Consider the following 23,989-nt stretch of genomic DNA (forward strand, 5'->3'; position numbering starts at 1 on the left):
CATGCCTCACCAATCTATTAGAATTCTTTGAGGGGGCCAACAAGCATGTGGACAAGAGTGATCCAGTGAATATAATGTACTTCGACTTTCAGAAAGCCTTTCGCATGGTCCCTCACCAAAGAATATTAACCAAAGTAAGCAGTCATGGGATAAGAGGGAAGGTACTCTCATGGATCAGTAATTGGTTAAAAGACAAGAAACAAAGGGTAGGAGTAAATGTTCAGTTTGCACAATGGAGAGAGGTATATAGCAGGGTCCCCCAAGGATCTGTACTGGGACCAGTGCGGTTCAACATAATCATAAATGATCTAGAAAAAGTGAGGGGGCAAAATTTGCAGATGATACAAAACTACTCAAGATAGTTAAGTCCCAGGCAGACTGCGAAGAGCTACAAAGGGATCACACAAAACTGGGTGACTGGGAAACAAAATGGCAGCTGGAACTCAATGTTACTAATGGAAAGTAATGCACATTGTAAAACATAATCCCAACTATACGTACAAAATGATGGGACATAAATTGGCTGTTACCACTCAAGAAAGAGATCTTAGAGTCACTGTGGATAGTTCTCTGAAAACATTGGCTCAATGCACAGCAGCAGTCAAAAAAAGCTAATACAAATGTTAGGAACCATTAGGAAAGGGATAGATAATAAGACAGTAAATAGCATAATGCCACTATATAAATGCATGGTACACCCACACCTTGAAGACTGCGTGCAGTTGTTTGCCCCCTCTCAGAAAATATATTAGAAATGGAAAGGTACAGAGAAGGGCAACAAAAATGATGAGGGGTATGGAACCGCTTCCATATAAGGAGAGATTAAAAAGACTGGAACTGTTCAGGTTGGAAAAGAGATGAGTAAGGGGAGATATGATAGGAGTCTATAAAATCATGAATGGTGTGGAGAAAGTGAATAGGGGAGTGTTATTTACCCCTTCATGTAACACAAGAAACAGAGGCATGCAATGAAATTAATAGACAGCAGGTTTAAAACAAACAAAAGGAAGTACTTCTTTACACAACGCACAGTCAACCTGTGGAACTCATTGCCAGGGGATATTGTGAAGGCCAAAATTATAACTGGGTTCAAAAAAAGTATTTAGATAAGTTCCTGGAGGATAGGTCCATCAATACCTATTAGCACAGATGGTCAGGGATGCGACCCCATGTTCTGGGTGTCCCTAAGCCTCTGACTGCCAGATGCTGGGACGGGATGACAGGGGGACGGATCACTTGATGATTGCCCTGTAATATTCATTCCTTTTGAAGCGTCTGGCATTGGCACTGTCAGAAGCCAGAATAGTGGGCTAGATGGACCATTTGTCTGACCCAGTATGGGGTGTTATTTCACTGGCTATTAATGAAAATAGTGTACATCAGATATACTCTTGTCAAGTATATCTGAAATTGAGGCTGTAGAAACTTTAATTATGGTTAAATAAAAGTTCCTTGAATTATTTCAAAGTTGACTTATCCTTTGTGCAATTTTTGTCCCATGTTTTTCTTATACGTCTATCTGTCTAAAACACCTATCACTTTAGGACCTAAGCGTTGGTCTCCCATTTGGGTCATAAGTACTATTTGCCATCCATGTCATACAAGCTATTGTGTTTTCCTCTCAGTGAATCTGTAATTTAAGACATGGAATCTCCTGGCATCGTGTCTGATTGACAAAGTGAAAGTATCAGTAAATGAGACACGTGTGGTGTTTAGATGTTGCTTGTAATTATTAGAATTGGGAGCACTGGCTGTTGGGAGTCTGAAAGGACAGGAAACAGGAAGGAGGGGGAGGAGTTGAAGAGGCTGAGGGAGAGCTACTGAGGGTGCAGCAGCAGCTTGGAAAAGAGGTTTCCACTTTAAAAAATAAAGTCCCGTTGAAGTGTGTTAGTCCCTTGCCTGGCTACTACAACAACACACTTCCAGAGCAGTCCGTCATGTTTATGAAGGGAGGGTACAGGGAGAAAGCAGAGTGTCACGCAGAGCCCTGTACTTCACTAGACTCTGGTGTTGACTCAGACTGCTCTGGGAGACTGGCCACTTGAGCATAGGTATTCAGTGTGGTAAACTAACCACCAGTTTAGGCTCTATGACCACTACTGACTGCAACCAACGGGCAATTATTATTATTACAGAAGCATCTAAAGACCCCATTGTGCCAGGCACTGCACAAACATGTAATCCCAACGAGCTTACAAAGTAAATAGTCAAGACAGACAAAGGGCAGAGACAGGAAGCACACAGAGAGCTTCAGGGTATGTCTGCACTGCAGTAAAAACAACCTGTGGCACCAAGTCTCAGAGCCTGGGTCAATCGCCTTGGGCTGCGGGGCTAAAAATAGCAGTCTAGGCATTTGGGCTAGGGCTGGAGCCTGGGCTCTGAGACCCATCCCCATCACCTGGGCTTCAGACTGAGCCCACACATCTACACAGTGACTTTTAGCCCCATCGCCCAAGCAACGCAAGCTTGAACCAGCTGAGCTAGGCTAGCCACGGCTGTGCCGCAGGTCTTGTATTGCAGTGTCAATGTGCCTAAGTGACTTGCCCAATTGATTTCCTGAATTCCAGCGCAGCACCTTAACCATGCAGCAAATCCTTACAGAATAAAATGTTAAAAGAAATTTGCCTCTGTTCAGTCTCCTACACTCCAGCCCACCCAGCCTTTCTAAACAGTGCAGGGGTCAATACTGAAACATATCAGCAATGCCAGATCAAGGGCATGTGAGCATCAGGTCTTGATAGCGCCATGTGCTTTTTCAGAGTGGGGATGTATGATCTACTTTTCTCCTCCAGGTTGTTGTCACTTGTATCCAAGTGGAAATATGCAGGCTGCCAAATACACTATTTGAGACATAACCCAATTAAGTATTCAGGAAAAATCCAGGTCAGATACTCATCTGCATGGTAACAAAGGAGGGTCCAATCAGGACAAGTGAGACCATCTACCTCCTAGATGCTGGTCTCTGTGCTTGTAAAGCATCTAGCAAGTTTTGGGTGGTAGATAAATAAATAAAAATAATAATAGATGTCTTCTTATATGAAACCAATTTGTGACCCATGTTGTTCATGGTCAAAACCTCTGGCTCTGGGACAGATGAGAATACGTTCTGCTTACTTTGGTGTGGCACCAATGATCTTCCAACTAGTTTTTTTTTTTTTCAGACAGAAGCAAATAGGCAGCTTTGCACTTGGCAAGGCCTGCGACCTGGCAGAGAGGGGAAAATGGGTTAGTTATTGCCTTCCTTTTTTGGTCCCCTTGCTGGAGTGGGGAAGGGATCAGGCTGTGAATTGCTTCCCCTTCTAATCCTGCTGACTGAGAAAGGGTGGGAGGAAGGGAAAGAAATTAGGCCATGTACGCCTTCTCCTCTGGTACCAGTTCTGCAAAGGAAGAAGAAACTGGGCCATGATTCACATCCCTCTCCACACCAATTGTCAGTAGGAGAATGAATCTATTACCTCAGGTGTTTCTAAGGCACCTATCATTGCTATCTTCCCCTCCTGCTGCCTTATTGTTATCTGGTGAAAATGGGACTTTTCTGGTGAAAATGGGACCTACTTTCTCTTCTAGGAGAACTTGTACTATGAGCTACTGCAGCCTACCTGGAGCCCACAAAAGAATACGGGCTTGACTGGCTTCCAGCTGCACCTGCAGAAGCAGGCATAATATTGAGAAGAGACAGGAAGCTTTGGAATATCTCCCAGGAGCTCACAGAAGCAGATGAGAGATTCCAGACATCTCTGTATTTTCTACTGTGTTTGGTGTACAAAGACACCATTATCTTTCTGCTGCAGAAATATTAAATACAATTACAAATTATTAAGTATAACTGTAGTATCTTCAGTATATTATCTACCAAATCTAATCTGTTTCTGCAGATCTCTCTGTCAATACTATTTCCTTTCCAGTGTGTAATGATGAGAAAAAACATAGACACCTGCTGTATTTGTCCCTTTTTTCAGCTTTGCAAAATTCCTATTTCCTGGCTGACTTGGTGCAAGGTGTTTTTGTTGTCAACAGACTAGCACAATACTGTCAGTCTTCCCAACAGATCTGTCTCCACCACTCTGGTATGGGAGGGCAAACCAAACGTTGTGCCCGAGCTGGTGAATTTTCACCCCAGCTTTGCAAAGCTGCCCTTGATCCCGGCTGCAGGATCACCGATGGGGCACCAGACTCACGGGCACTTTGTTCCAGCTGCTCCCCAGCATCACTAGTTTTGAACCAAGTACAAGTTGAGACATAGTGTTGAACAACAAGCTGATTAGATACTAGGAGGAAGGTTTACTCATTCTCCCTATTGGAACCTCCTAGTGTGCCATGCAAATGAGTACCTGACCTGGATTTTCAATAAGGGTTCAGCCAGTTAGTGATGCTTTTTTACATATTATGGCACAAACCCACAGGCTTTTGGTAAATGACATACAGTGAAAGGGTCTATGATGGCTTTAAGAAGCCATTAAGAATATGCATAGGAATACCCTTATGTTTTGTAAGAGCCACAAGAAATAAGATGGAATGAGGCAGAAGTTGGTAAGGATACCTCAGAACCGGGGCAAAAGCTTGGTGCCCTCAGAATTTACTTGTCCTTTTTGTTCTAAAGGTTGATGCTGGATAGGGCACTTTGTGTTACATGTTGTTTGAAATAGTTAGGCCTAAACTGCAAACCTGAGATCTTCCTCGGGACTCCCAGACACCCCAAAGTTCAGTTGAAGGATTTCACTTCTGCCTGTTGCAGGGATAATGCCGAAACATAAAACATTTGGATCTGGGTGCAAACATTCCAGATCACCTAGCTCCCTCCAAAGCACAGGGATACTCAGGTCTGGAAGGCTCGGATAAGTCCATCTGTCACTCTAAAGGATTGTTAGAACTGCTTAAAATCTATTTATTTGCCGAGGCGTGGATCCCAAATGGAAACTCTTATTATTCTTTCCCAGAAAGAGCAGGGCATTGTTTTATGTTTACATTGTCTTTGCATCACATATGTAAACTGCACATTGTATGGAATACTAGAACTATGCTGTCATCATTGTTTCACATTCAGATCAGGGTAGACAAGAAAAAGCAACACAAAGATTAGCCGCAGTACTTCTCATCCTATAAGTAATCAGATAACTTGATAAAACCTATTCTGAGACATCATCTTGCTGTAATAGAGTATTTAATGAACAATCTGATTCCATTTAACTAGTGAGTTACTGCAAGCAATTATAGTATCCTAACAGTCCTGGCCATGATGCATCTGTCGATTAGAAACACAAAGCTTCTGCATCATTTTATCTAATTCCCATCATTTACTAGATTCTGATTATACGCAGCTGATCAGGCAACCACTGTGCTTTCCCCTCTGCAGCTCCTGAAGTGTGAGAACTCGCTAACAAAACTCACAAAGCCAGCACCTTTTGCTCGTCTAAAATCCCTCCTTAGAACCTACCTCTGCCTTAAACCTGCAAATGACTCCTCCCTGCTGTCAGATAGGCTGGCAGCCTCCCACAACTGCGGAGACCACTGAGACTTCTAATTTATGCAAATCTCTCTCTCTGTTACCTAGTCCGCCCTCATCCCCTTCCACCACCATCTGTCGCATTGTTCACCTGCTGCATATGGTTGAAATCCCAAATGGTGAGTTTTCTGGGTCAGGGACCTTAGTTTTTTTGTTTATACACGTTCTAGCACAATGGAACCCTGATCACTGAATGGGATCTGTAGGCATTGCTGGAATATGAATAATAATAAATAATAATACAAAGCAGAACTTTTGCTACAAAGCTCACTGGCAGGGGGGTGATCGGTCTGATTTTTAAACCAGTGGAGTCTCCCACTTCTCCACATCACAGGTTACAAATGGCTCGTTCCTGAGGAAACACTTGGCATGAGCCAGCTCACATTTAGGTCTTACTCCATTCCTGCAAGGCAGCCCATCCATTACAAGAGCTGAGAGAAGGAAGGAGAGGCAGCTTGCTGTCATCTGTGACTGGGAGAAACCCTGGATCCAGCAAACATGGAGTCTGACCAAATGCTCCTGCACTGTCAGCACTGATCTTGAAATTTCAACATATCCGTCTGGCCTGCACTTATCTGCAACAGATAGTCTAAATGCACTGTTACGGGAAAACAGGGCAGTACAACGCCCAGGAGCATATTATATCATCTCAGGGAGGATTGCGTGACTTAGAAGTGGCGCAAGAAGAAAGCTTGCAGTGCTGGAAGGTGCAGGTGTTTACTTCTTTCTGTCCAGCTATTTACCCTTGGATAGTCTAAACCAACTCCCACCTCCAAAGGAAGAGAGACTAAGTGAAGCTCGCCTATTCATATGCAAAACAAAGGCCGTAAATCTACATGAAAGTTTCCTAACTGGGCAGCAGCACACAGAGGGAACTGATCCTTAAAGCAACAGTTCTGTAACTTTTACTGTACCAAAATGACAGTGCTGAAACTTTTAAAATAAGTGGAAACATTCACTGGGTTTGATGGGGGAATGATGGGAAACTCACCAAAAAACAAAAAAAAAAACAACCCCAGAAAGGAGGTCAGGAAGGATGTTTTAGAGCCTGACCCATGCATGGCGACACAGCTGGAATGTGTTTTCAGATGCTCTCACCGTGTCACGTTTCTAAGGTTAAGGGAAGAAGCAAAGTGCCCTGGAAGCCAAGGAGCGTGCTTATTTGTTTTACTGCCGGCTGCAGTTCAGCAGTACCAACTAGGGCTGTCCATTCCCACAGCTACCAGCATTGCCCTAGGGGTGAAATTCATCCTCCCTGTGCAGAAAAGGCCAGCACAAAGCATATGGCCCACTGAAGGCCCCCTTAAGCACTAATAAGAAGGCTTAAGGGCACACAAGCTTTATTCGAGCCCTAGGCTCAGGGATGACTTTCACCCAGAGTTCCTCTGAGAAAAGATATACAAAGGAAACAACTCACATTTACGACGCAAAATAATGTGCATTATACAAAGAGAGGCAAAGCACAAAGAACAAACCAAGAGCAAAACAGAGCCATGAGACACTTACCTGAGATTGTAGAAGATGCAAGATCTATTCTCACAGGCCCAGAATATTTATTCAGTTTCTTCTGTAGGACACTATCGACTTTTCCCAGGAATGCTGCTTTGTTATCAGTGGCGGAGAAAAGGAACGTGAGCACAACCTGTGCCATTACTCCGCCAATGTCAGGGCTGCAAACCAACAAGACACAGGTAAGTGACTTACCTGCTTCTCTCTTCCTACACATCCTGGTTTTTCATTAGATCCTACAGTGATTTCAAATTAATTTAAGGGATTATGTAGATTGCCATAGGTTGTGTAAAGAGAGAGGGAAGTGCTGAAAAATCTGAGCAGGTGCCAGGACATTGTGACTAAACAGATTTATGCAAAAAAGCTACACCCAGGGAGAAGCAGCCCTTCTTATGAATGGGCAGCCAGGCCAAAATTCCCAACCCTGGGTGCCTAGAGACGGGTCAGTCATTCTGTATTGGGCACCCAAATAACCTGGTCACCTGCAGCTCCCCTTGATTTCAATGCGTGGAGACTCAGCAATTCTGAAAACATCAGACAATTAGTGTAGGTGCCAGCAGCCTATATATGGTATTAGGGGGCTAATTTTAGGCACCCAGCTTTGAAAGTCCGGGCCACAGTAACTCACAAATAAAGGAATCTACAGGCCTTAGCAAAGGGGAAACCTGTGCAGAAGGGGAGGGGCTGACTAAAACCATTCTGCCACCCCAGACTTGGATGGAGACAAGACTGAGTTCAGTGTCTCTGCCTGGGAACCCTGGAGCAGTGTAGGACTGCAGAAACCACATAGTAATCACTAAAACTCTCCAACAAATCAAGGGTCCACTTTAGTTACAACTGAAAAGTTCCCCCCAACTCCCCATAAGGGGCTTTTAACAACATAACAGTATCATTAAGAAGAACGGGTGGATAACTGGTTCCACATACAGACACCTCTGTAACTTGCAATGACTATTGGAGTGGTCTTTTTAAGATTGGGAAAAGGCAAGAGTAATGAATTAATGCTAAAGAACCACAGGTTTAATCCAGCCAACATTTAGACATGTAATGTAACTTTAATAACGTCAGTGTTCTGCCAGACTAATACTGTGGCTAGATTTTAGAATGAATAGGATAATTTTGAACTGATATGTACATGATCTTTGTTAGTGTGGAAACTAGCTCACTGAGTAAGGTACTCAAAACTTATTCCCCAGGGTATAAACTCATCACTTGAGAGGATTAGGAAGAAACTCCTCCACATATGAATGACGGTGAAGGCTAAATTGACAGCAAAGGATCCCAGGTATAGACTCCATTGAAAGTAGGAAAGTTATACAAGGACTGAATTTGTTCATTATCATTATTTATTTATTACTTTCTCAGCAGCATCAGTTACTAGCCATTGCTAGAGGCAGAGTATTGAACTACCTAACTCATAGGTCTAATCCAGTATGGTAACTCTTATATTCCTACATGCTCTTTGTGTATATACTTTCCCATGACTGCTGACCAATCTCTTTGTGTATATACTTTCCCATGACTGCTGACCAATTAAAAAGAGAGGGTGTGTCAAGAGACTCTCTCCTTTCCACTCAGCCTCTTCTTCCTTCCCAATTCATTAAGTGATGACGCAACCTACAGTTGGTGACATCAGTTACTTCACACTGGATTCTGTGCATGAATTGTGATACACAAGCTTTGTGTTTCAGTATCACTGGATGACTCAGACTGCAAGGAGAAGCTGATTGGAAACAGAGAGCTTCTGATAATTCTGTGACATCTTGGCCATCACAGTGCCCAGCACAATGGGGTCCTGGTCCAAAACTAGGGCTTCGAGGTGCTACTTTAATATAAATAAATAATAGACAGAAAAGGGAAATACATTAAAAAAAACCATGATTCAAACGGCTTATACAGAATTCACTGAATCAGCCTCACAATGACAATCTGCAGCAAGTAAAACACTTCTCAAAACCAGAATTGGGTTTTCCTGTTATCTGCTGGTGCTGGGCAATGGAGAGCCCCATTACTTTATACTACAGTAACCACTCAAAAGGCACCAGGCATTTTACAGTCACATGGTCCCTGCCACAATCTAGACCCCGTAGCTATAAATGTCCTTTCCAGCAAGCTGTTTTGTTTAGCATCAGCATCAAGGTTATTATTATCGTCAAGTGATTATCTTATCACACGTGTCACACTGCGTTTTTCCTCTTCCTTCCCCACCCCTACTTCCTGTGCTGAACCACACAGAAATTATGGTAAATTCTTGCAGGCATACCTCTCCAATCACTGAGATGGGTACCATTAGTCTCTAGAGGTGATCCTGGCAATTACAGACTGGTAAGTCTAACGTCAGTACTGGGCAAATTAGTTGAAACAATAGTAAAGAATAAAATTGTCAGACACATAGAAGAACATAGATTGTTGCGCAAAAGTCAACATGGTTTCTGAAAAGGGAGATCATGTCTTACTAATCTATTCTTTGAGGGGGTCAACAAACATGTGGGCAAGGGGGATCCAGTGGATATAGTGTACTTAGATTTCCAGAAAGCCTTTGACAAGGTCCCTCATCAAAGGCTCTTTTGTAAATTAAGTTGTCATAGGATAAGAGGGAAGATCCTTTCATGGATTGAGAACTGGTTAAAAGACAGGGAACAAAGGGTAGGAATAAATGGTAAATTTTCAGAATGGAGAGGGGTAACTAGTGGTGTTCCCCAAGGGTCAGTCCTAGGACCAGTCCTATTCAACTTATTCATAAATAATCTGGAGAAAGGGGTAAACAGTGAGGTGGCAAAGGTTGCAGACGATACTAAACTGCTCAAGATAGTTAAGACCAAAGTAGACTGTGAAGAACTTCAAAAAGATCTCACAAAACTAAGTGATTGGGCAACAAAATGGCATATGAAATTTAATGTGGATAAATGTAAAGTAATGCACATTGGAAAAAATAATCCCAACTATACATACAATATGATGGGGGCTAATTTAGCCACAACTAATCAGGAGAAAGATCTTGGAGTCATTGTGGATAGTTCTCTGAAGACGTCCACGCAGTGTGCAGCAGCAGTCAAAAAAGCAAACAGGATGTTAGGAATCATTAGAAAAGGGATAGAGAATAAGACGTAGAATATCTTATTGCCCTTATATAAATCCATTGTATGCCTACATCTTGAATACTGCATACAGATGTGGTCCCCTCATCTCAAAAAAGATATACTGGCATTAACCGGTCCCATATGAGGAGAGATTAAAGAGGCTAGGATTTTTTAGCTTGGAAAAGAGGAGACTAAGGGCGGATATGATAGAGGTATATAAAATCATGTGTGGAGAAAGTGAATAAGGAAAAGTTATTTACTTGTTCCCATAATATAAGAACTAGGGGCCACCAAATTAAATTAATAGGTAGCAGGTTTAAAACAAATAAAAGGAAGTTCTTCTTTACACTGTGCACAGTCAACCTGTGGAACTCCTTGCCTGAGGAGGTTGTGAAGGCTAGGACTATAACAGGATTTAAAAGAGAACTGGATAAATTCATGGAGGTTAAGTCCATTAATGGCTATTAGCCAGGATGGGTAAGGAATGGTGTCCCTAGCCTCTGTTTGTCAGAGAGTGGAGATGGATGGCAGGAGAGAGATCACTTGATCATTACCTGTTAAGTTCACCCCCTCTGGGGCACCTGGCATTGGCCACTGTCGGTAGACAGGATACTGGGCTGGATGGACCTTTGGTCTGACACAGTATGGCCATTCTTATGTTATGTTCTTATCAGCTCCACCTCACACTCCAGGAAATGTACATTAAAAGATCCAGAGCCAAACACTTTGAGATAGGGGACGTGTCGCCTGTCTCAGTAAGTGATGAGCATTGGTATGATTTATAGTGCACCACAGAGAGGCATGGCACTTCCTGGCCAAATTACAAACGACTGCCCTGTCCCAAAGAACCTCCAGGCTAAACACATAAACGAGTACTAGAGTTTAAACCGCTGATGCGGTCTCCTGGATCGAGGCCTGAGGCAGGATAATAACAAAGACTGGAGATATAAGGAGGGACCCACCCACACCAATACGATCATGAAGTAGCTTTGGTTTGTCTTGAGGGTTTAGTACATGTGAGTGAGTGTAATATTGTGACTGCCCAGGCACCTAGTCCTTATAGTACACTTTAAGGAGAGAACTGAAAATGAAAAATAAAATTCTACATTATAATGAAGGAATAAAGGCTTGACTCTCTCCCTTTCAGTTTTGGACAGCTCAGTGGCGTGCTTGCAGTATGAGCTACTGCCTACTGCAGATCCCAGCAAAACAATGCACCTAGTTTTGGTGTACATAAATTTCACCAACCTTCTCCGTCATCTACAGGCCACAACCAACCAATTCAAATGAGGTTTAGTGGTTAGCAGATTACATTCCTGCCTTGTTTAACCGAAGGTCAAAAGACCATCATGAACTGCGCTTTCAGGATCGACTTCCAGAGATGTAAGCGTGTATCCCTCCAATTCCTCCAGCAACTCAGATCGTACGCTTGGAAACTCCAGGCATAGTAATGGTGGACTATCAGCTAGACAGACTGTTCTCCATACTTCCTACGGCTATAGTCCTGCAATGAGCTCTGTGTGGCCAGACCCCTGCACCAGCAAGGAGCCCCACTGGAGCAAGGGTTAGCAGGCAACAGCAATCACCGGAGGTTTGGGGGGCCCCACAACTGGCTATTCAGCAGGATAGTCTGAGCTGGAACAGGATGTTGGGGCAGGATGAACACCCCATTACATCTTCTCCTGGATTTCCTGGCTGTAATTTTACATACCTCAGTCTGATAACACGTGACCGGATATATTTTTTTCTTAAAACAGAATTCTGAAATGTCTTGTCTATCTGTTGAAAGAAAGGGGAGGAAAAAAACCAGTTAAAAATATTCAGTGTAAACGGAGCGTGTGTGTTTACAAGGCACTCTGTTATAACAGTATCCAGCTGTAGGCCTGCTGCCTCCTCATGTAACAATTCACAAATTCATAGATAAAAAACCAGAAGCAAGAGTTCCGATCATCTCATCTGCCTTTCCATAGAACACAGGCCACAGGACTTCCTGGAACCAATTCCTGATTGGACTAGAGCAGATCTTCTAGAAAAACATCCGACCTTGATTTAAAAATTTCCAGTGATTGCAGTACCATCCCACTGCTATCCCCTGGCTCTTAGATACATGCAAGTCTCTCCTACATCACACACAGTGCTGCAATCCACGCAAGCCTTGCCTCCTAAGATCAGTTTGCCCTACAGAGTGCCTTTACAAGGACTGAACTGTGCTTACCTGACCCTTAACATGCACGTGTGGCAAGGCCCCTCCTTTACTTAGCTGGGCTCAATGCTCCCGCTCTGGCCATGGGGGTGGGGGTCCTGGAATAAATCAGTCCCACTCCGGAGAGTTTTTATTCCTCATTCGGGTTTTATTTTCCAGTGTGTACTGGGGGGCCTCAGGGTAAGCCCAAGCTGTACTCTTCAGCCAAACAAAGAAACAAACTTGGAACACAACAAGGGAATATCTTTCCCTGCCCCTTTTTGGGGGTGTCATCCCATTATGCTGCCCTCTGGGTGCCAGTCCCTAGTTTCGCTGTTTCCTCTAAAGGGAGGAGAGCAGCCTTCCCCCTCAGGAGAAGCCTCTTCTCCCTGCTGCACCTTGTCCCCCATTTCTCCTCCTCTCTCACCAGAAGACAGATGTAAAGGTCACAGGCAGCCCTTAATTGGACTCAGGTGTCCCTAGTTGACCTGAGGTAACCCCTTCTCAGCTCAGAGGGAAAAGGGCCTCCAGCATTCTAGGGACCTCCTTGTCAACCTCCTCCTAGCCCTGGCCAAAATGGCCATCTACAAAACCAGGGAGAGAAGGCTGGCCGATGGGGTTTCCTGTGACTGTGGGGCCTATTTCCGCTCCTCGGTCCGTTCATGCGTCCGGGTGGAGTTCCTCTGGGCGGCGTCCGCTGGCTCCCTTGACACTTTTGAGGAGCAGTGGGCACTGTCCAGGGTTCTCTGTTCAGTGTCCCCGTCCAGTTCCCTTCGTTTAGCCCTGTGACCTCACTCCTGTTCCTGTTATCTCATTAGTTGTCCCCCGCAATTATTTGGAATCCTGGACCTGTGGATCCTCCCCTTAGGCTGGGGGAGGTCCTTTAGTAGTGGGCAGGCTTCCTGGATCCCAACAGGACCACACACACAAGTGACTGTCCTGAAAGAATAGCCTCTCCAGCTCCCACTGAAGGCAGTGGTCAAAGTCCCATTGATTTCAGTCAGACGCCCTCCCCACACACAACGTCCCTGCCTTCCACACCAACCTGCTGCCCCTTCATTTTTATTGTCAAAAACTATTTACATCAGAGGTTTATTTACACTAAAGGAAACAATCCCACAAAATGTGATGTTTGCTGGTGTTTGTCACACATTGCATCCTACATTTGGGCCCTGTCCGGTTGAAAAGGGCAGTAGCGTAAGACCGGCCCGAGAGAGTGCAAGCACACGTATTACAATGTGGCCTGATACAAAGTCTGATCAGCATGAGTTCAGGATCACTGCATTACTCAGAAGTTGCAAAGCCATCAGTCAGCTGTGAAGTGCTGTCGTAGCCATGTTGGTCCCAGGATATCAGAGACACAAAGTGGGGGAGGTAATATTTTTTATTGAACCAACTTTGGTTGGTGAGAGAAACAAGCTTTCGAGTCATATAGAGCTCTCCTTCAGGTCTGGGAAAGATACTCCCAGCATCACAGCAAAATGCAAGGTGGAACAGATTGTTTAGCATATGCAGTTAACACATATTTCAAGGGCTCATTTAGGTGAAGTGGTCTGTTAATACCCCTCACGTCATGGGGGGAAAGGAAGGGAGGGGGGATAGATAGCTTGGCTGGGGGGCGTTGTTAGTGGGTTATAGATGGTTGTATAAGCCATAAATCCATAAATATAAGCCATAAATCCAGCATATCGACTCACCTATGCAGGTCATCACACAAGTACCAATAAAGCCTTCATACCACTATGGATTCTCCACATGTATTACAGAAAAACTGCTTTACAAATGCTTCACAGAGTTTTAAGACTGTGTATTATTAAAGATTTTTCATATCTTTTAGCCTTCCAAGCTAAACCATGTCTTAGCTTGGAACCATGTCTAACTGTACAGCCCGCCAAAGGAGAGAAAAAGAACAACGAACAAAAAGAACATTTAAAGGTCTGATATCTTGGAACCGTTCAGGTCAAGAAACAAGTGCTATGTGCCCCACTGGAAAGCTGGGGATCTTTCCTACTCAGGGATATAAAGCTCCTGTTCCTAGCTGAATTGTCATGAGCTATCAGACACTAAATCTGACATTGGTGCAGGCCTGAATATTGCCGGTACTCAGCCAGCATAATTTTGAGGTGAAAACTGCACATTTGGGGGAAAGACGAGGAATACTTTCTGGCAGGTTTTTTAGTGGTTTTATTTTTTTAGTGGCAGCTGTTGGAAGTTGCTCAGGGGTTTGGAATGTTAGCAGTAGTTCAGCAGGAGACGGATTAGTACACACAGGTGAGGCAATTGAAGGTGTATGCTAAATGCACTTTATCACATAGCTCTGCAGTTCATCACCTGCTTATCACCACAGTTTAAATGGAGGATGGATTTGCATATATATAGCAAGGGGCTGCATTTCCTGCAATTCTGCAGCCAGAGATTTTTTTTTCCACAGAGCCATCCCACTGCTGCAGAATTGGGCCCTATAAACTAAACCTTCACTTTTGACTAATTATGTTTCTTGCCCTTATGGTTGGAAAGAAAACCTTTAACATGTTAACTGCTTCATTGCTGATCGTGTCAGTAGAAACAGGCAGCTGAGGTGCTGAGCCAGCTTTGTTGCGTGTAATGGCGGATCCTACGCTTTGAAGCTCTGTAGGGCAGGGCCTCCCTTGCTAAGTGTTTGTACAGTGCCCTGCACCATGGAGCTTCAGTCTTGGGTGCAATCTCTTGGTGCCTACGCAATACCAATAATACAGTGACTAATAGCAATGGGTTGGCTGGATGCTGTCAAGTGTTGCTGGGGTAGGGAGCTAGGAATCTAATCCCTCCAAAATATGTCAGATCATCTCTTCTGCCAATGAGAAAAGAGAAAAACATCTCCTCCCTGCTGCCAGAGACCTCAATCTCCTCTGGGCTGTCCAAATCCTAAATCATCCCCACTCCTTCCGAGTGCCCCAGTACCATGACTATCTCCTGTGTAGCTATCCAGACCTCCAGGTTTCCACCTAGACCCCTTCTACCATGAATTTCTGCACCGTCGTTAGCAAAAACTGCCATCTGCTGTCAACTGAAAACCTGGGGTCAGCATAGAATATCTCAAATTTGACACAATAAATGGTGCAGGGGAAATTGCACGCATTGGATTACTTGCTTTCATATCAGATTCCATAAACCCCTCCATCCTGCGTTGGTCTGAGGCGGATGCAGAATTCGGCACTGATGTGCTGCACAGACACCTGGGAGCCTTGCTGCAGAAGTTAGGTCCAGATCCTCAGCTGGTGTAAATCAATACCGCTCCACTGAAGATAAAGAAGCTGTGCTGATTCACGCCAGATGAGGATCGGGTTCAAAGACTTTACACACATCCCCACCCGCATCAGTGTAAATGTCTAGAACTATAGATGTATAGATATTTTCTCTCAGCTTTTGTCCATCTATTTAAAAGCCATCAACTCCCAGCTGGCAGAATCACTGCTAACTGTACTGGGAAAGCCTCATCAGCCTTTCAGAGCACTTCTACATGTTGATACCACCAGATATGGCGCCTCCTTATTATCCTTTGTTTTCTTGCCTCTGTTTCTGACAGCTTGAACAACTCATTTGGTTTTGGGTAATTTGGACTCATAACATGCTCAGCTCCACCCTCCCCACATACACCCCATTCTGGAGCAGTATCTGAAAATACCGATCAGGAAATCTGTGACTTGCCAATATAGACAGAGGATGAATCATTGTTTTGCATCATACAGAAGAGTCAAACTAGCCTGAATATGAGTCAACCATTGGAAAAAAGTCTTTGTTTTCAGACTAAAAGAGATCAGGTGATCCAGCCAGACATACCCAGGATGTCCTAGTTCCTTTCCCAATTATGACAGACACTGAACATTTCAAACCTGAGCAATCAGTGTAAGCAAGTAAGGCCAGTACTGGATTTCTGTCTGTCATTTGTGTAATTCCACACTTGAATGTGAAAGGGCATTTTCCCCCACACATTGAATGTTATCACTAATTTTCCTCCTTTAAGAATTACATCAAGACATCAGTACTAGTTCTTTCTTCTAATAACTCTGTTAATGTCTAATGGAACACTCCAAAGGTGTTAAAGGAAATTCCTAAGGATGCAGGATCTACCAAAGGATGTGGCAAAAGGCTAGGAACTTCCCTTTAGGAAGTTTGCCAAAACCCACTTAACTATGTGGGTGAGATTTTCAAAAGCACCCAAATGACTCAGGAGCACAAGTCCTATTGACTTGCAAACATTGGTCCTATATCTCCAACCAGTGTCAGATATATTTATTCCACATTCGGGTTCGGAAACTGCTCTTCTTTTGTACCCTATTGGTTCCTTTGGATCTAGAGCTTGTTCTGAGTCTTTTTTTCCTACTATCACTATAAAATGTAACTAATCATTTGGTTCAATTGCTTTCTTTATAGCTTTTAAATTGAAAGTAATACTAAAATATTAATTACCAATTATGAGTGTTATTATTTACACATGATAGCTTCCATTTCCCTGTGTACTACATACAAGAGAATATACCCATGTAACATAATTTAATAAAAAGTTTAAGAGAGTGACATTTTACAAACACTTACAAACAAATGGATCCAGTTTATAAAGGGGACAAAATGGATCACAAGAGAAGGGAATAAAGGCTCCCATAGTGAGAAGGTGTGTGTTAATGTTGTACAGCCACCATGGGCTATGGACAGGGCAGAGATCTACAGTGTAGCTGGGCACCATCATCGTACTGATGACAATCTATCCTCTGTTTAGAAATGATCTCCCCAAGAGTGTATCTACACTGCAGCTGGGAGCATGCTTCCCAATTGCCCTGTAGACGTGCCCCAAGAGGTTGCATGTCTACAGAAACCTGTTCTTCAGGAACATCCCATCTTAAATACCTTATTGCTGACACATGGTTGGCCAACCCCACTGATTAGCTTCCATCTCAGAGAACAGCTCCAGACATCTCAGCAAGGCCTCTTATTTGCCAAGGCATCATACCATGGAGGATGCATCAAAATCAGCTGAGAGGTCTCAGTGCGGAACTGCTCAAGAGCTGTAGCCAGGAGCAGATCATCTGGAAGTTTGACAAGTGAGTTCTCCACTCCAAAGCAACGTCTTAAGCCAGGACTGAGCTGGTGTCCTCCTCAATCACTTTCTCTTTGAGAAGATGGAGGCTGGGTGGTAATGGGAAAGCATTTTGGCATCAGCTGATGGATCCCTGAGGGAGGAGGGACCTCTGCATGCTTTCTGGAAGCAGATACACCCCCTTTACTAATTGAGACACTGCTAATGCCAGCCAGTAATGACTCCACAGCAACACCATTTGCCTTAAGCAAACAAAATGGAGGGAAAGAGGGTGACAGCAACAATTTGTGGGCTTCAGGCAGCCCAGAAATAGAGAACATCCTCAGCAGAACTCAGATAAACACAACTAGTGTAGGATGGTCCACCGGGGGCCTGCACCTCTCCTAATTGAAAGGGCAGGAAAGAGTAGTCCTCACTCAGACTATGCACAAAGGAGATCACAAGCATGTCAGAAATCAAATGGAAGAGACTCCCAAAGAAATATAATCAGGTATAATCCGATTGTGCACTGCTGTAGAGAGTTCATCTGGATGCTTCCTTGGTGTGTCAGCCATTGAGGACAAAACACTTATCAAGTATGTTAGTTCCTGAAGAGGGAATTTTACTTCAGGATTTAAACAACCACGATCTTTATCCCTAATGCAACCAATTTGACAGACGCTTCATTGCATTATAGCTTCATGACAGCAGTACGATTAGTAGCAGCCACTGTTAAGGTCACCTAAGTGTTTCCATTCCTATTCCCTGCTTTCAGTTGTTCAAAACTAACTTTCTAAAACTTTCACCCTGCAGCTGAAGTTTTCTGGGCCAATGCATGTTTTCACAAATTCCGAGAGAAATGGGTCAGACACTTTGGGGAACAAGGAGAGGGTTTGTTTTTTTTTTAACTGCACTTTCCCCTTTATAAAAACATTTTGCATTTTGTTTTTTGAACTGCTAAAGCTCCAGAGCAGGTGCAGGTGAGAAGCTGAAATTTGGGAGGGAAATAGCCCACTGGAGAAGAGTGGTTTTCAGTATCCCTGGGAAGATTCATTTTGATGTAGTCTAGTTGTGAGGGTTTGAAAAATCATAATTCACACATGCACAGTTTTTTGTTTGATTCTTCCCTCCCCCCAGTTGATGGCATGTTTTAAACAACTGCCTCTTGGGATATCAACTATGGACCGCTTAAGGCTTTTATGAGGGCCAGATTCTGATCTCAGTTATACCCGTGTAAATCCAGAGTCATTCCACTGATTTAATTTTCTTTAAGTCAGTGGAATGACTCTGGATTTACAGCTGTGTAACCAAGATAAGATTCCATTTCAATCATACACTCCAGATCTGATATCCCAATTTATTGGTAATTGCTCTTCATGCCATTTAGCTTATTTTACATTTTCTGTCTCCACTTATACCTGGGTTTCTTGTGCATCTTTTCTAGCCATACATTGGCAGGGGCTCCTGTAACAAATTTGTCTGGAACAGAGCCTCAGGTCAGTTCCAAAAAGTTTCTTTCTAGTCTTTCCTCTTCTCACTACTGACTTGGGACCCTGCTCCAGTGAACAGTCCAATGCACTTGGGGCATCCATTAGACCTGCAGGCAAATGACCTGCTTTTGCCCTTTTTTGTAAAAAGATCCTTCCTGGTACCTTTTCCCCAGGCTCTCTTGTATGCAAGGGAATGTTTATTACATCTTGCACCCTGATAACCCAAGAGGAAAATGAAAAAGCAGCTGGTATGGATGTCATCAGGAAAAGTACTTTCCATTAAAAAAAAAAGAAGAAGAAATTGAAAAGAACTGTAAACTAAGGCAACTATTGGGTGTATATTTGCAGTTCTGGAGATATGTATTGCTTTAGTTAAAGGAACACTGTCAACTTGAAATCATGGCAACTACAAAAAAAATTGATTAATAAGTAGTTTCAGATACCACACTGGATCTGCTAACTCTGGGACCTAAATTACATTTCCCTGGTTTTTGTGACTATTTTTCTCTCCCCTGTTGCTAAGTGAGAGACCTATATAAACACAGGTAACTGACTAAGGCCCTGATTCGGTACAGCATCTCATCTGAGAAAAGCACCTTAACACATGCTTAATTTTAAACAGATGTGTATGTTCCATGGACTTCAATGACACTTAAGCATGTGCTTAACTTTAAGCATATATTCAAGTACTTTCCCAAATACTGAATGAACTTAAGACACAAATAAAGAAATGATGCCTTTTGCATGTTACTGTCTTTCTTAGGGTACAGTGTGCATCAAGTCTCTGTAAAACCACAACTCGGTTATATCCTACAGCTTTATACTGAAAGTTGAGTGTGTTATAAACCTCCAACTCAACAGCTAAATAAATCAGTCATCATCATGCCAACTTCCTCCATTGTTCAGCCACATTTCCCCGGGTGGCTGAGCTGCAGGGAGGCATTTGGTTTTGCTGTTTGGGGTTATAATTCCAGTCTAGCTCCATGCTGTGTGCAGGGGTCAACAGGATACTCTTTTGTCACATTTGAGTAACACATGCCACGAAAGCTTATGCTCAAATAAATTTGTTAGTCTCTAAGGTGCCGCAAGTACTCCTGTTCTTTTTGCAGATACAGACTAACACGGCTGCTACTCTGAAACATGCAGAATAGCATTTTCACCTCTACAGGGAGCCATATTTTTAGAGAAACAAGAACTATTCAGTTAGTTAACGTTAGGGTGCCTAAGTAGAGCTTGTCGAAAAATGGTATGTGTATTTCAGGGGGGAAATCCCCTCCCCTCCACAAAAATGTTTGCTGTTGTTGAAATTTAGGCACCAAGAAAGAAGTAGAACTTCTATTTGTGTAATGAAAAAATATAAACTAACACGTGCAGTGTTTTTCCAATTGTAAAAGGGAAAAGAGGCAAAAAAGAAGAAAGGCTGGAGAAGGAAAAAATCCTAAATTAAAAAAAAATAAAGAACCTTTATTTATAAAGCTAGAAAGTTTTCAGTTTTTCAGGATATGCACATATTTTTAAAGCCCAAATCTTCAGCAAAACAAAAAAAGACCATGTTAGTAGGAAAAAAAATCTTTGAATAAACCATTTTGACTGAGTCCACTTCTAAGTCCTCATTTAGATATCTAAGTAACCTGAGCACCCAGCACCTGTCTAAATAAGGACGTAGGAACCTAACTTTAGGGAACTATATTTAAAAATATTGTCCCATTGCTTTATGAAACTTGATAAAAATAGGACCACCACATTGCTGGGGACTTGATATTGCAAGACCCCCTGCCTAGGACTAGCCTTGATGGCCCTTTGAAAGCTTTGGCTAGTGCAGAATGTAGCTACAATACTTGCCTTCTGAGTGAGGCAGATGGAGGAAGCATATTTCCCCAGTGGCTCATACCCTGCCCTCACTGCAAATCCATTTCCAGGTAAAGTTCAAAATGTTGGCCACCAACTAGAATGGCCGAAATTACTTAAGCCCAAGTTTTAGCAAAGTGGGTCATATTCAGAGGGGAGTTTAGGTCGGGAGAGACCACGTCTAATTCACACCTTTTTCCAGCCCTTTCAACATGTAAATTAAACCAAGCCAGGCTTGCTGAGACTCACGCCCACTTCACAATGTGTAATTTACTCCCTCTCACACAGTAGCTGGTTTTACAATTTGGCCAACTCAGTTTGGGTCTCACAGGTGTAACTCATCCACTAAGGGGATGGAAGCAAGAGCTGTATCAGGACAAGCAGTAGCAGGAGGGTACAAACAGGCGTATGGTAAAGTAGGCCTCTGCTTTACTCCACTCTTCCTTAGACCTCCTTCCTCTGTAAATTATTCTAGTTCAGACACCTTTGGACTCTCATATACCCTCCTCCCAATACTAGAGAGGGTGAGTGAGGGTGGGTGAGGTCGTATCTTTTACTGGATCAACTTCTGCTGGTGAGAGAGACAAACTTTTGAGCCACAGAGAGCTCTTCTTCAGCTCTGACTGCCTTTCCCAGACCTGGAGGAGAGCTCTGTGTGGCTTGAAAGTTTGTCTCTCTCACCAACAGAAGTTGGTCCACTAAAAGATACGACCTCACCCACCTTGTCTCTCTAATATCCTGGGACTGACACAGCTACAACTACACTCTTCAGAATATGTAATTCCCACCATCCTGTACATCACCTCCCTCTTCTCCTCTTATCCACCACCACAATTACAGACACTGGGTGTACTCCATCACCCTGTCCCAAAGGGAAAGCTCCTGGAAGCTGGTGCTCCAAGAAGATCTACTCCTGCTGTATGTATGCCTAAGCCAAAACCTGGGCACAGTAAGGCACAGATCCAGCAAAGCACATTCTTCGGTTTAAGCCTGCAAGTGGTTCCACTGACAAAAAGAACAACTCACGTTCTTAAGTGCTTTGCTGGATCCAGGTCCTTAAAGTCCCTTACAAGATACACCTGTTCGTACTAGCTTTTCAGTTAGCTGTTGGCCCTGGAATTCCATGCAGTCAAGTTTTTTCCTACCTTCTGTTCTTTAAAACCATGGGAATATGTAGGTGGTGATTTCATAAGGTCCTAAAAAGGATGAGTTCCATAAAGCAATGGATTCCTTTTTGTTTGTGTTGTAGCAACCAGGCAAGGTACTAACAAACTTCAACAGAAAATTATTTTTTAAAGTGGAAACCTCTTTTCCAAGCTGCTGCTGCACCCTCAGTAGCTCTCCCTCAGCCTCTTCAACTCCTTCCCCCTCCTTCCTGCTTCCTGTCCTTTCAGACTCCCAACAGCCAGTGCTCCCAGTTCTAATAATTACAAGCAGCATCTAAACACCACATTCCCTCCTCTCTTAAGAAACTCTAATTAAAATAAACATTGTTGTTCTAACCACAGAAACAAATATGAAACAAGACACTATACTGTTGGCAGAAATATTACACTGAAAACACTGTAGATACTATATAACATAATCTCTAGTCCAGACAGGTGGTCGTCTGGGTCTGACAGGCTGTCTTTGAAGCCCCGATTCCAGTGCAATGTCTTGTTGTGTTGATACTACAGTGAAGTCATCCAATGCAGATTGGGTGTTGGCATAATCTCCTCTTGATGCATCGGCAGGTGCAAGATAAGAGGCATTCCATACCAGCCCATCACAAAGTCGATAGGTGTAAGGTCCCTTCTTCTCTATGATTTTAAGAGGAGCTGTGAATTTATGGTCCCCTTTGCATAAAATTCCAGGTTTCCGTATTCTAACGAAGGAACCACACTCAAACTTTGCATCCTTAGCACCCCACCACTTGTCTGTGAAAGCCTTAGACTTTGCTTGGTTCTGTTCAACTGTTTTTCCTCACATCGGTTGGGGCATCAGGTTGTGCCTTTAACAATCCAGCAATGTTCAGTTTAGTATTCATCTGTTTCCCATGCAGTAACTGTGGGTGATCTTTGCATTGTGGCATGTCGTGTAGCCCGGTATGCTTGCAAGAAATCAGTAGTGAAGGTTATCCACAATCGCCCTTCCAGTTTAGCTGTTTGCAAACTCTCTTTCAAACTTCTGTTAAACTGTTCGATTTCCCCATTGGCTTGAGGGTAATATAGGGATGACCTTCTGTGTAAAATGTCCCTCTCTGCGAGAAAAGTTTCAAACTCCAGGGAAGTAAATTGACTACCATTATCTGAAACCACTTCTTTGGGGTTACCTTCCCTGCTAAAAACTGAAGAGAGGAACTTAATTACTGTAGCAGAAGAGATTTGCGATGTAAACGCTCCCTCAGGCCATTTACTGAAATAGTCTATTAAAGTGATGGTATAACGGCAGGTTTCAGAGTAACAGCTGTGTTAGTCTGTAATCGCAAAAAGAAAAGGAGTACTTGTGGCACCTTAGAGACTAACCAATTTATTTGAGCATGAGCTTTCGTGAGCTACAGCTCACTTCATCGGATGCATAACGGCAGTCACTTGGAGCAGTATCAAAGGGTCCTACAATGTCAATTGTCACTTTTTCCCATGCAGATTCAGGAAGAGGAACAGGCTGTAATGGAGGGGTACATGTCACTGCTGTCTTATCATGCATTTGGCAAGTGACACAGGATTTTATGAGTGCTTCAGTTTGAGAGTCCATCCCTGGCCACCAATACAGATCCCGTAGTCACTGTTTGGTTCTGACAATTCCTTGATGAGTATCGTGTGCCAGGTGTAGGAGTTTTGACTGTAATTCTTCTGGCACAAGTGTGTGTACCTTGTAGCACACAGCCATTGAGCAAAGAAAGTTCACCCCGAACTCTAAAATAAGGCAACGAAACTGGGTCAAGGTTTTTAGGGTTACTAGGCCATCTCTTTGTCAGAAATTCCCATAGTTTTTGTTGAATTGGGCATGCTGAACAAGCGGCTTGAAATTGTTCTTTTGTAACTGCAGTGAGAGCGCTTGTAATAAGTGCAACTACTATGTCCTCATCCTCCAGTGGACCATCTGGTGAAGGCAAAGGCAGGAGAGAAAGGCCATCAGCTACCACATTTTGGTTTCCAGGCTTATATTCCAGTTCATAATTGAAAGAGAGTAGTCTTGCAGACAATCTAGCAATATGTTATCCTGCTCTTCCCAGTCTTTTCTGCAACGAAGTCACAGCCTGGACTGTGCCTCCTGGATCCATGCTCATTGTTTTGGCTTTAGCTGTAGCTGACTCAATATGAGTAGCAAAGGTTATTGCTTTTT

The 23,989-nt window shown here is 43.3% G+C and overlaps 1 protein-coding gene across 1 annotated transcript in view; it reads right to left on the bottom strand.

Annotated features, from left to right (window-relative positions):
• The window catches only part of LOC311519190 (transmembrane protease serine 11C-like), a gene marked incomplete at its 5' end in the record, with an annotated part of 60,531 nt that overhangs the window by 18,429 nt on the left and 18,113 nt on the right, over positions 1–23,989 (bottom strand). Inside the window, 2 exons of the mRNA XM_084625477.1 lie at positions 7,010–7,173; positions 11,804–11,871. Of these exons, the coding sequence (XP_084481603.1) occupies positions 7,010–7,173; positions 11,804–11,871 (232 nt within the window). The remainder of the gene's footprint in view (positions 1–7,009; positions 7,174–11,803; positions 11,872–23,989) is intronic.

The sequence above is a fragment of the Lepidochelys olivacea genome (assembly GCF_965140295.1).
Source record: "Lepidochelys olivacea isolate rLepOli2 genome assembly, chromosome: 4".
Taxonomy (NCBI): domain Eukaryota; kingdom Metazoa; phylum Chordata; order Testudines; family Cheloniidae; genus Lepidochelys; species Lepidochelys olivacea.